The 15750-nt window shown below is 36.6% G+C and overlaps 1 protein-coding gene across 1 annotated transcript in view; it reads right to left on the bottom strand.

Annotated features, from left to right (window-relative positions):
* Positions 1–15750, bottom strand: part of ENPP3 (ectonucleotide pyrophosphatase/phosphodiesterase 3) — a 75325-nt gene that overhangs the window by 46222 nt on the left and 13353 nt on the right. The window contains exons 5-9 of the mRNA XM_049654382.1: positions 14549–14609; positions 12968–13065; positions 4133–4212; positions 1031–1150; positions 130–239 (exon numbers count right to left, since the gene is read on the bottom strand). Coding sequence (XP_049510339.1) covers positions 130–239; positions 1031–1150; positions 4133–4212; positions 12968–13065; positions 14549–14609 — 469 coding nt within the window. The remainder of the gene's footprint in view (positions 1–129; positions 240–1030; positions 1151–4132; positions 4213–12967; positions 13066–14548; positions 14610–15750) is intronic.

Here is a 15750-nt window from a genome sequence, read left to right as displayed (position 1 = left end):
TCTCGCTCAAAAATAATAATAAAAAAAAATTAAAAAAAAAGATTTTTGACCCAAACAACTGGAAAAATAGAATTACTACCAAGGTTAGTAATCATACCTGCCTAGGAGCAATCATATCTTAACGATTACCTGTTATAACTCATATATATAGAAGGAAAGGAGCCATTGATAGCGACGTCTGATCCAGGCCAAAAGAAGCTACCAGCTTTTAAACCTTGATACGTTGCTGTCAGCCAGATCTATAAGAAGAGAAAACCTAAGGTAAGTGGAAGTCAAAAGAATAATCTGTTTGGGTAGAACTTGTAGAAATGGTGCCATTTTTTAGCAACTAAACAATATTAATTAACATTCACAAAATTTAATTACGTAGGGATCCACCCCAAAAGTCAAGAACATAGTAAGGTAGTAAGAAAGATCACTCTTTTTCAAATTGGTAAAACTGTATAGCTCCTCTTTTGCTTTTAAAGAAGTATAAAACAGAAAGGGGGAGGGGAGGAAATTAACAGAAAACCCTTCTGAGAAACCTCTAGATTGTTATGTTTAGAATACTACATCCAAGTATGGGGCGCCTGGGTGGCTCAGTCGGTAAGCGGCCGACTTCGGCTCAGGTCATGATCTCGCGGTCCGGCTCAGGTCATGATCTCGCGGTCCGGGAGTTCGAGCCCCGCATCGGGTTCTGTGCTGACAGCTCAGAGCCTGGAGCCTGTTTCAGATTCTGTGTCTCCCTCTCTCTGACCCTCCCCCGTTCATGCTCTGTCTTTCTCTGTCTCAAAAATAAATAAACGTTAAAAAAAAAAATTAAAAAAAAAAAAATAGAATACTACATCCAAGTTTCAACAGAAGGCAAGTTAAGTGAACAATCATGAATATTTACATGATTTAAATTAAAATTATAAATGGTGAAACACCTTCCCATTACACCCCGCACTTAGAAATTAGAAAGATAATGTAAAAGTGCAGAAAGGAAAGTGATCCACTATCACACTGAAAAATGGAGATTATTTTGATGCCACATGTAGATGCTACATACTGGTTGCCCTTGCCACCAAGCTGGATTGTTTTTCTCCTTTGATGAAAGTGAAAAATTCTTGTTGAGGTTTACATCATACATATTATTATCAATGATGCCATGGGATTCTGGATATAATCCCTAAAATGATAATTTCAAAAAAGATTTAAAATAATATATCAATCAATCACTTTTAAATTAAAATATCATAGGATCTATAACTCATATCTTAGAAAGACATCATATACTTTTCGATACAAAACCCCTGGGTCTGAACCTAAATACCAAATATATATACATGTATATGTATATATGCAGGCATAGGTGCAAGTGTAGGTATTGGTATGTATAAGTGCAGATATAGGTACAGGTATGTATGTAGGTAGGTATAGGTATAGGTAGGTGTAAGTGTAGATATAGGTACAGATATGTATGTAGATAGGTATAGGTATAGGTAGGTGTAAGTGTAGGTATAGATGTAAGTATAGGCATGGTTCCACCATGGTCTAGAGCAGTAAATGAATGATATTAGGCAGATGGCTTGTGCCAATGACATTAATATAACTCTTACGTGATTAATAACTGTTAATTAAAGTTTCTTATATGATAATAATGATCAGCCACTGGTTATACTGGCAATAATAGCAAGAAATGCACTACTTAGAAGCTTTTAAGTATCAAATATCTTGGCTAAAGGGGTTAAAGTGTGTTACCAGCACTTTAGAAGGGAGCCTGCCAAATTTCTCTCCATCTTCCCTTCCACTTATCCATCAATCCAATCATTTTTTTCAATCCAATAACACATATTTATTCAATTATTCCACACATTTTATTGAATGCCTATGATATCCCATGCATTTGTAACTATTTCTAGATAGATTTTAGGGTCCTTATTTCAGAACATCACTATATGGATACATATACACATACACAGTAAATTAATAGCACTTACGTATAACACCTTATTTATATATACATACATATGTGTTACATATAATGTGTGTATATTTATGTATATATGCACACATATAGTCAATTCTTTTTTTATTGAAGGATAGTTGACATACAGTGTTTCAGCAGTTCCAGGTGTACAACACAGTGATTTGACACTTCTACACATTACACTATGCTCACCATGGTAAGTGTAGTTACCATCTGTCACCTTACAACATTATGACGTAATTATTGACTATATTCCTTATGCTGTACTCTTCATCCCTGGGACTTATTTATTTTATAACTGGAAGTTTATACCTCTTAATACCTTTCATATATTTTGCGGATTCTCCCCAACTCCCTACCCTCTGGCAACTACCAGTTTGTTCTCTGTACTTATGATTTGTTTCTGTTATTTTGTTTTGTGCTTGTTTGTTCATTTGTTTTGGCTTTCGGATTCCACATATAAGTGAAATCATAGGGCATTTATCTTTCTCCGTCTGACTTATTTCACTTAGCATAATGCCCTCTAGGTCCCTCCATGTTGTCACATTGCAAGATATCATTCATTTTTACAGATGATAATATGCCATATATAACTCATCTTCTTTATACATTCATCTATCAATGGACACTTAGGTTGCTTCTGTATCTTGGCTATTGCAAATAATGCTCGTTTTTATATGTCTTTTCATTTTCTTTGGGTAAATACCCAATAGTGGAATTACTGTATCTTATAGAATTTTATTTTTAATTGTTTGAGGAACCTCCACATTACTTTCCACAGTGGTTGTACCAATTCACATCCCTGCCAACAGTGCGTGAAGGTTCTAATCCACATTCCCGCCAACAGTGCGTGAAGGTTCCTTTTTCTCCACATCCTTGCCCATACTTGTTATTTGTTGTCTTTTTCATACTATCCATCCTTATAGGTGTAAGGTGATACCTTATTGTGGTTTTATTTGCATTTCCCTAATGATTAGTAGTCAATTCTTGTTATCTGTGGTAATTATGTTCTATAAAGTTGCTACAAACACTGAATGAGTGAATACTGAACCATTGCTCCTAGGGAAAATAAAGTGCAAGCCTCTAGTCACAACACTTTTATCTGCTGATCAATACATAATCTTGTTTTTGTCTATTTCTGTTTAAAAATTATCATTTAATAGATATTGTTGGTTCACTATAACTCATGCCTGAGTGAAGCTTATCTAACACACATATAGTCAGTACACCGTGAAAACGTTTGTTTGCTACATGAGAGTTAAAACAAGAAAGGCAGAGTGTCACCTTTTAGACCTCAACTGGGAATATGTGAGCTGGGCAACTCAAATATTTAGGTAAAATCTGCAAAAATATATATATATATATATATATATATATATATATATAAATTATATATTTATTTATATTTATATATAAATTATATATTTATTTATATTTATATATAAATTATATATATTATATTACACACATAATATATATATACACTACATACATTAGACATTGCAACTTAAGAGTTAAAATTTAAATAAATTATAGTTACTGTCCTATAGTAATAAAAGAGTAAATGCAAAGTGGTAAAGACATAATATCCTTTGGTAATAAAGTCTGAGGTAGAGGACTCCTTAAGATGTGTTGTAAATCTATAAATGTTAAAAAATTTAATTTGCCTTTGAGTTCATTTTGATTTCACTTATGTCTTATTACACATTAAGGAGAATTCACTTGGTTTATTTGCTTTATCTAAAGACATATAGCCAGCATGCATTTATTTATCAAACAGAAGTCTTTGTCAAATTAAATACAATGAAAAGATTAGGGAAAAAAGACATTTCCTACTTCAGAGTGGCTGTCTTCACACATAACCTACAATTCCCAGCAGACTCAGAAAAGTGGAGGCAAATCCAAAGATCAGAGGAGAATGGTATTTCTCACAACCAAGAAGCTATCCTGGCCTGTCACACAGGTGAATTAGCCTATTGCTGGGACATTCATTCATACGTAACATCTCAGAGCACTGGATGGCCTCACAATGAGATGCTACCTCCTAGCCTGAATGAAGCCACATGTGCTTCTGAAATGTGTGTGTGACATGGGACTCAGCCACTTCCTGTGTAAGCGTGTCTGTCGTGGTCAGTTGCCTGTCTATGGCCTGTCAGTCTTGTCACTGGGCCAAACACTTACCGTGACAATAGTGTAATGATTTGGGAAGGTTTTGGTTGGATAGACAGCTCTCATGTATTTTGAATGAATTCCACATGTTTCTGCAACAAAACATAGTGAGAAATTAAGAAGTTGTTTTTTCCTGGTAAGTTTTTTTTAAGTAAAAATCTAAACATAAAGTTTTTACAGAGAAATAAAAAGCTAACTAAAGAGTGGATTGAAGATGGAAAGAGGTTGAAATTCTTTTTTTTTATTTAATTTTTTATTTTTAAAAATTTACATCCAAATTAGTTAGCATATAGTGCAACAATGATTTCAGGAGTAGATTCCTTAGTGCCCCTTACCCATTTAGCCCGTCTCCCCTCCCACAACCCCTCCAGCAACCCTCAGTTTGTTCTCCATATTTATGAGTCTCTTATGTTTTGTCCCCCTCCCTGGTTTTATATTATTTTTGTTTCCCTTCCCTTATGTTCATCTGTTTTGTCTCTTAAAGTCTTCATATGAGTGAAGTCATATGATTTTTGTCTTTCTCTGACTGACTAATTTCACTTAGCATAATACCCTCCAGTTCCATCCATGTAATTGCAAATGGCAAGATTTCATTCTTTTTGATTGCTGAGTAATATTCCATTGTGTGTGTGTGTGTGTGTGTGTGTGTGTGTGTGTGTGTGTGTATACCACATCTTCTTTATCCATTCATCCATCGATGGACATTTGGTCTCTTTCCATACTTTGGCTATTGTTGACAGTGCTGCTATAAACATGGGGGTGCATGTGTCCCTTCGAAACAGCACACCTGTATCACTTGGATAAATGCCTAATAGTGCAATTGCTGGGTCGTAGGGTAGTTCTATTTTTAGTTGCTTGAGGAACCTCCATACTGTTTTCCAGAGTGGCTTGCACCAGCTTGCATTCCCACCAACAACACAAAAGAGATCCTCTTTCTCCGCATCCTTGCCAACATCCGTTGTTGCCTGAGTTGTTAATGTTAGCCATTCTGACAGGTGTAAGGTGGTATCTCATTGTACTTTGATTTGTATTTCCTTGATGATGAGTGATGTGGGGCATTTTTTCATGTGTCAGTTGGCCATCTGGATGTCTTCTTTGGAGAAGTGTCTATTCATGTTTTTTTGCCCATTTCTTCACTGGATTGTTTTTTGGGGGGTGTTTTTTGGGTGTTTGATAAGTTCTTTATAGATTTTGGATACTAACCCTTTATCTGATATGTCATTTGCAAATATCTTCTCCCATTCTGTTGGTTGCCTTTTAGTTTTGCTGATTGTTTCCTTCCCTGCGCAGAAGCTTTTTATCTTGATGAGGTCCCAGTAGTTCATTTTTGCTTTTGTTTCCCTTGCCTCCAGAGACATGTTGAGTAAGAAGTTGCTGAGGCCAAGATCAAAGAGGTTTTTGCCTGCTTTCTCCTTAAGGAGAATGTATGACGGCTCCCGGTCATACATTTAGGTCTTTCATCTGTTTTGAGTTTATTTTTGTGTATGGTGTAAGAAAGTGGTCCAGGTTCATTCTTCTGCATGTTGCTGTCCAGTTTTCCCAGCACCACTTCCTGAAGAGACTGTCTTTATTCCATTGGATATTCTTTCCTGCTTTGTCAAAGAATAGTTGGCCATATATTTGTGGGTCCATTTCTGGGTTCTGTATTCTGTTCCATTGATCTGAGTGTCTGCTCTTGTGCCAGTACCATACTGTCTTGATGATTACAGCTTTGTAGTATAGCTTGAAGTCTGGGATTGTGATGCCTCCTGCTTTGGTTTTCTTTTTCAAGATTGCTTTGGCTATTCAGGGTCTTTTCAGGTTCCATACAAATTTTAGGATTATTTGTTCTAGCTCTGTGAAGAATGCTGTTGTTACTTTGATAGGGATTGCATTGAATATGTAGATTGCTTTGGGTAGTATCGATATTTTAACAATATTTGTTCTTCCTATCCAGGAGTATGGAATTTTTTCCATTTTTTTGTGTCTTCTTCAATTTCTTTCATAAGCTTTCTACAGTTTTCAGTGTATAGATTTTTCACCTCCTTGGTTAAATTTATTCCTAGGTATTTTATGGTTTTTTGTGCAACTGTAAATGGGATCGATTCCTTGATTTCAAAAAGGTTGAAATTCTGATGCCTACAATTCCTACATTCTAAGGAATGTCAGTTTTTAATAGAGAAGTGAAAGACTCTACAACATTTCTCTATAAAGGCCAGATCATAAATGTTAGGCTTTGTAAGTCCATATGTTCCTTGTTATAGCAGCTGAATTCAGCTATTGAGGCCAAAAGCATCCATAGATGCTACACCAACAAATAAGCATGGCTGTCCTCCAATAAATCTTTATTTGTGGACATTGAAATTTGAATTCCACGAAATTTGTACATATCACTAAATATTCTCTTCTTTATTTCTCAACCAGTTAAGAATGTAAAACAATTCTTAGCATTTACTAGGCCACACAAAAATAGAGTGGGCCACATTTTGTCCATGAGCCACATCTTGGGGATCATTCAGCTAAGCATACCCCAAATTACACACTGCCACCAGCTTTGTATGTTTGTGTTGCTCCTCTCTTTCTGACTCAGGTCATTATGATGAGAATTTCTATATAACATTTTCATCCCAGCTAATAGTTCTTATGTGACAGCATCCAATATAACAAAAGTCAACACAACTATCTAGGTAACTGAAAAGGAATTTGCCCTATATACGAGCATAAGCCTATGTCACGTAGTAACATTTATAAAATAAGTAGTAAATAACTTTACTACTTATTATTTTCAGTACAGTTTCCATTTGATCAGTGAAGTTTCCTGTGATCTGTTTTCCACAAAGTGCGGCATCAACTTTGCTTTCAAATGTTCTGCTGTTTTCGATCTGTGCAATAACACCACTCAAGGTCAGAACCACTCCAGCATTGCTATTTCCTCTCCAACGGTGAAGGATAAGAAATTTTCCATTTCAAAATACTGTCAACTCAAATTCTAAAAGAAAGCTTCACCATTATTGATTTTATTTAGGTTAAAACAAAAAGCAAAAATGATTGTTGTCCAGAAAGTTACAAAGTTTATAGTTGGAAACAATGAAAGTTTTCTCAAATAGGCTTGGAGTTGGTCCAATATGCAGTGTTTCCAATATGACCTAGGGATTATCTCCTTCAGAACCTTCTTAGGCTCCATATCAAGTTTACTAAATAGGACTCTAGTAGGAATGGAGGGGTAAGTAGAAGATGAAGAAAAGAGATCTGGAAAAAAAATCAACATTTGTGGCAAGCCACCCAAAGTGGTTCTGATGTACCTAAGTTTGAGGCCTGCCCTAGGATTTGATTTCTAAGTATAATTAAAGATTAAAATAACCTTTTTTTTTCAGTCAATACTACCATAAGTCTCATACTTAACCAGAGAAAGACAACATTTATTATTTTTAAGAAGTCATACAATAAGAAAATAAAATGAGATCCAATTCTCTTATATAATTAAAAGAGGGGTGCCTGGGTGGCGCAGTCGGTTAAGCGTCCGACTTCAGCCAGGTCACGATCTCGCGGTCCGTGAGTTCGAGCCCCGCGTCAGGCTCTGGGCTGATGGCTCGGAGCCTGGAGCCTGTTTCCGATTCTGTGTCTCCCTCTCTCTCTGCCCCTCCCTTGTTCATGCTCTGTCTCTCTCTGTCCCAAAAATAAATAAAAAACGTTGAAAAAAAAATTTTTTTTAAAAATAAAAAAAAAAAGAATTTAAGTGGGGGGGGAAGCATACAATAAACAGAAATATTAAAGTCAGTTTTTATTTTTATTTCCTTCAAACATGGGTGATGTAATCAAATTCTTAAATGCCTAAAGTCATGGAGTATAAAATAAAATACAAACTAAGCTACCAGTAATGTAAAAACATGACATTAGTTGGGATGTCCCAAATAGGACACACCTGCAGACTATCCATGACTCATGCTACAATTTTGGATCACCTGCCTTTGAACAAGAGCTGTTGTAGAATAGCTCACAGAAAGCAAAAAATTCTATAATTGTTTCTTCTAGAACTTAATAATCTAAATCATAAAAGAAGGAAGGATACACAAGAAGCCAACAAGAGTAGATGCTTCTGCAGAGATAAAGCTAGAAAAATCTGGAAAGAGTTTTTTTTGTTTGTTAGTTGGTTGTTATTCTACTATATACATTTTAATATCATTTTTAAAAGTTATCATTTGTGCATTTTACTCTTTAAAGAACTTTTTCAAAAAGGAAGTACCAACTCCCCAAAAATCTGGAAACATAAATAGAATAAACACATATCCTTACAAACTATAAACTTGGGGCATCTGGGTGGCTCAGTCGGTTGAGTGTCCGACTTCGGCTCAGGTCATGATCTCACAGCTCAGTGAGTTCCAGCCCCGCTTTGGGCTCTGGTGCTGACAGCTCAGAGCCTGGAGCCTGCTTTGGATTCTATGTCTCCCTCTCTCTCCGCCCCTAACCCACTCTCATTCTGTCTCTGTCCCTCTCAAAAATAAATAAACATTAAAACAATTAAAAAAAAAAGAAACTATAAACTTTAAGAAAGAGCACAAAACTAAATGCGTAGTAGGTGAAACAGCTGACAGATACAGCAAAAACAGTACGAGGATGGAAGTGTATAGCAACAAACAGCTACATTAAAAAAGAAATTTTACATAAACAACCTTACTTTACAACTCAAAGAAGAAAAGGAACAAACTACATCCAAAGTTAGCTGAAGGAAGGAAACAATAAAGATTATAGCAGACATAAAGGAAACAAAGAGAAATAGTTGTAAGAAAAATACTTGTAAAAGTCAAGAAAATTAAAGTTGGTTTTTTGAAAAGATAAAATTAACAAACGTTTAGCTAGACTACACCTTCTCCAGAGAAAAGTCTAGGATTAGAAGTCTCTACTGATGAATTCTCTCAAGTATTTAAAGACAAATTAATGCACGGGGCTCCTAGGTAGCTGTCAGTTAAGGGTCCAATTTCAGCTCAGGTCATGATCTCATGGTTCGTGAGTTGGAGTCCTTCATCAGGCTCTCTGCTATCAGCATAGAGCCCACTTTGGATCCTGTCTCCCTCTCTCTCTGCCTCTCCCCCTCACATGCTCTGTCTCTGTCTCTGTCTTTCTCAAAAATAAACATTCATATGAAACCAAGAAGAATCAATGGCGATCATTCTTAAACTCTTCCAAAAAACTGAAGAGAAGAAAACTGTCCCAAACTCATTTTATGAAGACAGCATTTACCCTGATACCAAAACCAGACAAAGACACCACAAGAAAAGGAAACTACAGGACAATGTTCATCCCTGATGAACATAGATGAAAAAATCTTCAACAAAATAACAGGAAACTGGATTCAACAGTACATTAAAGGAATCACACACCATGACCAAGTGGGATTTATCCCTGGGATAAAAGATGGCTCAACATATGAAAATCAATTAATGTGATATACCACATTAATAAAATACAGGATAAAAATCACATGATCATCTAAATAGATGCAGAAAAGGCATCTGATAAAGTTCAATACTCTTTCATGATAAAGACTCTCAACATACTAGAAATGGAGGGAAATTACCTCAACATGGTAAAGGTCATGTATGGAAAGCCCACAACTAAGATTATACTCAACAATGAAAAACTGAGAGCTTTTCCAGTAAAATTAGGAACTAGGCAAGGACCCTTTCATATACCATAAACAATATCTAACTCAAAATGAACTAAAGACTCAAGAATCTTACAAGAAAAGAGGAGGAAAGATTTGTGATATTGGTTTTAGTAATGATCTCATGAATATGACACCAAAAACACAAGCAACTAAAGCAAAAATAAACTAATGGGACTGCATCAAACTAACAAGCTTCTGCATAGCAAAGGAAACCATCAACAGAAACAACATATGGAATGGAAGAAAATACTTACAAACCATATATGTGGTAAGGAGTTGACTTCTAAAATAGATAATAAATTCTTACAATTCAATAGAAAAAAACCCTAATAACCCAATTAAAAAATAGGCTAAGGATTTGAATAGATACTTCTCTGAAGAAGACCTACAAATGACCAATACATACAAGATGATCAATGTCATTAAACATCAGGAAAATGCAAGTCAAAACCACAGTGAGATATCACTGCACACCTGTTAGGATGGCTATTATCAGAAACACAAAAGACATGTGTTAGTGAGGGTGTGGAGAAAGTGCAACCCTTGTGCACTGACAGTGAGAATAAAAAAGTTATACAACTATCATATGATCCAGCAATCCTACTTCTGGATATTTATCCAAAATAATTGAGATCAAGTTCTTGAGGAGATATTAACACCCCCATGTTCAATGCAATACTATTCACAATAACCAAGATGGTTAGGTTTTTTAGGAAAAAACCTAAATTTCCATCAATAGATAAATGGATTTTTAAGTGGTGTATATATGCAATGGAACTTGATTTGGCCTTAAAAAAATGAAACCATATAAATGAATCTTGAGGACATTAAATGAAATAAGCCTGTTACAGAAAGACAAATACAAATAATTCCACTTATATGAGATCTAAAAGAGTCAAGGTCTTAAAACAAAGAATAGAATGGTGATTTCTAGGGTCTGTGGGGAGGAAAAAAAATGGAGAGTTGCTAATCAATGGGTATAAAATTTCATTTACGCAAGATGAATAAATTCTAGAGATCTGCTATACAACATTGGGCCTATAGATAACGATATTTCATTATACACTTAAAAGTCTGTTAAGTGGTTATATCTCCTAAGTATTTTTACCACAATAAAATTAAAAAGAAGAAAGAAAGAGGAAGAGGGGGAGGAGGAAGAGGCAGCAGACAGTAAACGGCATCTGCTGTGGAGAAGTTAAGAATTCTGTTGTTTGTGAAAGTAAACTTTGCTAACTAACTCTGATCTTCAAAAATCTACAAATGTTGCCTGCCAGATACACCTGTTACTACTAGTCTTAATCTATCCCCAATTTCCTACCTAACTTTCCAGGAAGCCTGACTTGTGGTGCAAGTCGAATTACTTCCATCTCACCTGACAGTCTGCTGTTCTTGGGCCTGACCCTTTTTTTCCTGTCCCCACCCACACTAAGACAAGATAATGACCTTGTCCTCTCACTAGAGTTGAGTCTGAGTCCTTGTAAGTCACCAATATGACTCACTGTGCTGTGGTATTAGTTCATGTTCAGCTTCCCAGACCGCTGTCACCCAACTCAGGCAGCTTCTTGGGATACCGGAGATGGGGTTCTAGACTTCCTTAAAGTGATGTCTGTTGTCACACACCTCACCACAAGCCTACTTTTCCCAGGAAGTCCTAATCCTAAGTCTCATTCACATCTATTCTTAATCAGGCCTCCTGGAAACTAACAGCCCATTTGCCTTGGTAGACCTAGTTAGTGATGTCTACACATTAAAGAATCAAATGTTGTCTGCATGACTTAAAAAATACATATTAAGCTTTAAAAAGGGAACATTCTCAATGGCCCAATGTTTCATTGGTGTCATTTCCAACCCTGAGTGGGATGAACAAATCAAATAATTCCCCTTCAGAAGGGGTTCGGTTCAGCCTGGCTAGCTAAATTCCCTTTTGGATACAGAATTGGATATCCCGATTGTCAAAGAAAATTCAGATGAGGAAATACAAACTGGGAAGTGTTAATCAACTTTCCAGGCCAAAGTAACTCAGCAGTTAAATGACAAATCCTGAATTTGAAGCTAATTTGGTCAGAGCCCCAAACTCTCAATGTCTTGGCTGCAGTTCTGCCTCAGGGAATAAGAAAAATGCTGAAGAGACAAAGTATCTTGTGTTGTAGGGGGAAGCAGTTCGTCTCTCTAGAGTCATGGAATTTTAGAGCTGGAATTAACAGTGGAATTCCATAAAGTTAATCCTCTCATTTTACAAATGAAGAAACGAAGACCCAGATGAGGTAATTGACTTACTCAGGCTCAAACAGCTCTTTTTTAATAATTTGGAGAAAAATAAAAACAGGCTTCCAGTAAAATTGTGATAAACTTTGAGAACCTTAGAGGCAAAGGAAGGCCTAGTAGAAGGGGGAAGAAAGAAAGGAATTGTCAGGCAGTGAAGAATACAGACTCTGGAACCAACCCTCTGGTTCCAACCATGCTCTGATACACTTCTTGGCTCTGTATCCATAGGTACTTAATTTCTCCTTATTAATAACTTTATAAAATTGTATGAAGGCCAAGTGTCCTAGAAAGAAGCGTCACATCCTGATAAAGATGATAACAGAAACAATAATTACAATCACAGCTTAAAACCATTCAGTGTGTACCACATATACATTCTCACAGTATTTGCATCAGGTAGGAAGTGACCATTTTACAGCTGGAGAGAAAGAGCGCCAATAGGTGAGATAAGTTTGCCCAAGGTCTCACAGCTAATAAGTGGTGAAGCCAGGTTCCAGGCAGTTTCATTCCAGAACCAGAGAGAGATACTAGACGTTTTGCCTTTTGGAGCGTATGATGTGCTGACTCTGCTCTGCCATTCAGACTCTTTCAGGATCATGTCCTTGCTGGTCATATGCTTGTTGCTAAGACCCAGAACCCAAGTCTGACAAATACCGCTTTTGAGACATTATATGTGAACAGATTTCCATAGGATGAAGTTATATTCAAATACAAAACGAATCACAAGAAACAAACAAAAAGATGAGCATGCGTCAAAAAAGAGGAGGAGCCAAAAGTATGAAACTAGGTATCCTGAGTGGTGAAGTCCTCAGGATCTCCAGAGGTCCTGGGAGAAGACAAACTACTAATATGGAAGGTCAGGAAGAAAGGTGCACATCTACAGGATGGCTAACTAGGTGTCCTCATCGTTTGTGTGCCTGTGGTTGTGGAGGACTTACTCAGTTTATGAATATTAGGTAGGAGAGTATCCCAGGTCTGCAAATATTCAGCTCGAAATCCATCCATGGAAAACAAAATAACTGGCGGCAATTCAAATCTGAAAGTGGAAAACAGAATTAGTACATGTTTTTATTGTAAAAAAAAACAAAAACAAAGACGTCTGTACTACTTACAATTCTCTAAATTAGAAAATCCTTAGAAAGCACATTAAGACAATTACCGTGTTTTTTTATTTCCCTTTTTAAAGATTTATTTTTTGATGTTATTTATTTTGAGAAAGAGAGAGAGCATGAGTGGGGGAGGGACGGAAAGAGAGGGAGAGAGAGAAAATCCTAAGCAGGATCCGCACTGATGATGATGCTGACTTAATTCTCACATGAAATCTCCTGAACTTGGCATTATTATTGTTATTATTATTATTACTACTACTACAACTTTAAATTTTTTAATGTTTATTTTTTGAAAGAGACAGAGAGAGACAGAGAGAGAGACAGAGGCAGAGACAGAGACGGAACGCGAGTGAGGGAGGGAGACAGAGAATCCCAAGCAGGCTCCAGGCTCTGAGCTGTCAACATACAGCCTGATGCAGGGCTCAAACCCACAAACTGTGAGATCATGACCTGAGCCAAAGTTGGACGCTTAACTGACTGAGTCACTCAGGCGCCCCTCTACTATAATTTTATAGATGAAGTTCAGAGAAGTGACTAGTGCAGAGTCTCAGGGGCAAGACCAGGAGTCAAACTCAAGTATCCTTTTTATTCTAAATTCTTGGCTCTTCCTCCTGGATGCTGCTGAACTGGGCAACTGGACCTGAGGACTGGGGTAAACCAAAGTGGCATGGTACAAAAACAGACATGATCCACACACATTTTTTTTTATATAAAATAATGCTATCTAAAAATGACTGCACTAACTCTTCCTATAGCCAGGTACTCCTTTTTTCTTCTACCTCATCATCTTCCTCCCACTGCTTGGGCCAGAATGAAGTAGGGGACGGGCATAAGGGGCCACTGGAGAAGAAATCCATCCTGACTGGGACATGCTGTGGGCATGTTTCCAGGATTGGGAAAAGTCCAGTAGCAGCCACCCCAAATGTGTGGAGGAGATGCATAGGAGGGGTCAACGAGGGGTTCTACCTCACATGTTCATCACGCAGGTACACATAACGAGTCCTCCTCATCCTTCAAGATCTACGTTTCCTTGTGAGGCCTTCCATGGGCAAACTTCTTCCCCTTCCCTCAGTAAGCATAAATTCGAGGTACCGGGATGTGAATAGAGAAGAGTTCTGGCTGGAGTAATTCAGATCTAAATTCCAGTCCTGATCATAGGACCTTGGGAATGTCAGTATGTAATAGTTCAGCAAATCTTTTTAAGTCATTGTTGTAAGACATGAATATAAAAAAATTAATTTAAAAATGCTTTGTAGACAAAACTCTGAGTTTGAAGTCAGAAGAATCCTCATCGTTTCTTAACTTTATTGTTTTGAAATATAAATATAGTGGAGGAAATTCCACCCTGTGTCTCAACTACATTCCATGTGCCATCTGTTAAAGGAGAATAAAAACTGCCCTTATTCTCACCCTTCTGGACACTGAGACGGCTGGGCTGTGCCACACTCTTCTTTCACCCATGGGGTTTCTCCTAAAAAAATGTAAGATCAAAATCTTTAGACAACTACACCATAAAAAAAAGAACAAATGTTCAATGACCTTGATCTTTCCAAACTACTTAGTCCATGTTATTCCAATGATTTAATTCCACCAGAACATGTTAAGTGTTATTCCACATGGTGAAAAGGTCAGTGCGTCCAGATATTTGCACAGATCGAATATCAAGAAGCTCATCTTTACCAAGAAAAACAAAGGAGATTCATTTAACTGGAAAGGGACAATTAGAAAAAATGAGTTTAACAAATACAGATATACCATCTAAAGAAAGGAGGAAAGAAATCATGGTGGGGGGTGGGGGGTGGGCAGAAGCAGCCAATGAGAATAATTGATATCAACTGGGAAAACCTGAACAAAGATCTTAACTAAAAAAATTTGACTTCATAAATGTTTCTGTTTATAGAACATTCCAGCTGATTAATGAAGTAGAAATGATAGTGCATAAATGTCATCACTTGCACCCCTTGATGGATATACGCAAGATCATCAATGGCTAACATCCCAGAAAAGGTGACAAGCAGTCAAGATGTGCCTCTTGATGGAAGTAATACCACCGTCTACGGAGTATACTTGCAAAATAAAAAAATAAATAAATAGCACCTGAATCTGAACAGTCGTCTGATTCTGATTGCAACTACCAATTTTCAGGAAATGAGATGACAAACTGCTTAAGTTACAGGGGATGCAGTCTACAAAGCTCAGACTGGAAAACTGTAGAACAAATGGCCCTTTTACTCCAACACGTAAATTGCAAGGGGAAAAAAAGAAAGAGAACCTACTTTTAAAGGACTTGAAATACATCAGCCACTTGTAATGTATGGAATCTATTTGGATCCTACTTCAGACAATCTTTTTAAAAAATGTTATGAAACAAGCAGAAAAATCAGAACAGTGGATATTTGATGACAACAAACAACAATTGATATTTTTAGATCTATTAATGGTATTATAATTTTGTTAAATACTTACATTTTTTAGATATGTCCTGAAAATATTTACAGATGAATATTAACTCTAGGATTTACTTAGAAATAATCTAAAATTTAGGGAGAAAAGCTGGGGTGGATAAAATTACATTTTTTTTAAGAAAAACAAAATCCAAAACTTGAAGATAA

This window comes from Panthera uncia, assembly GCF_023721935.1.
Source record: "Panthera uncia isolate 11264 chromosome B2 unlocalized genomic scaffold, Puncia_PCG_1.0 HiC_scaffold_24, whole genome shotgun sequence".
NCBI classification, from domain to species: domain Eukaryota; kingdom Metazoa; phylum Chordata; class Mammalia; order Carnivora; family Felidae; genus Panthera; species Panthera uncia.
This window is presented reverse-complemented; position numbering and strand designations above follow the sequence as displayed.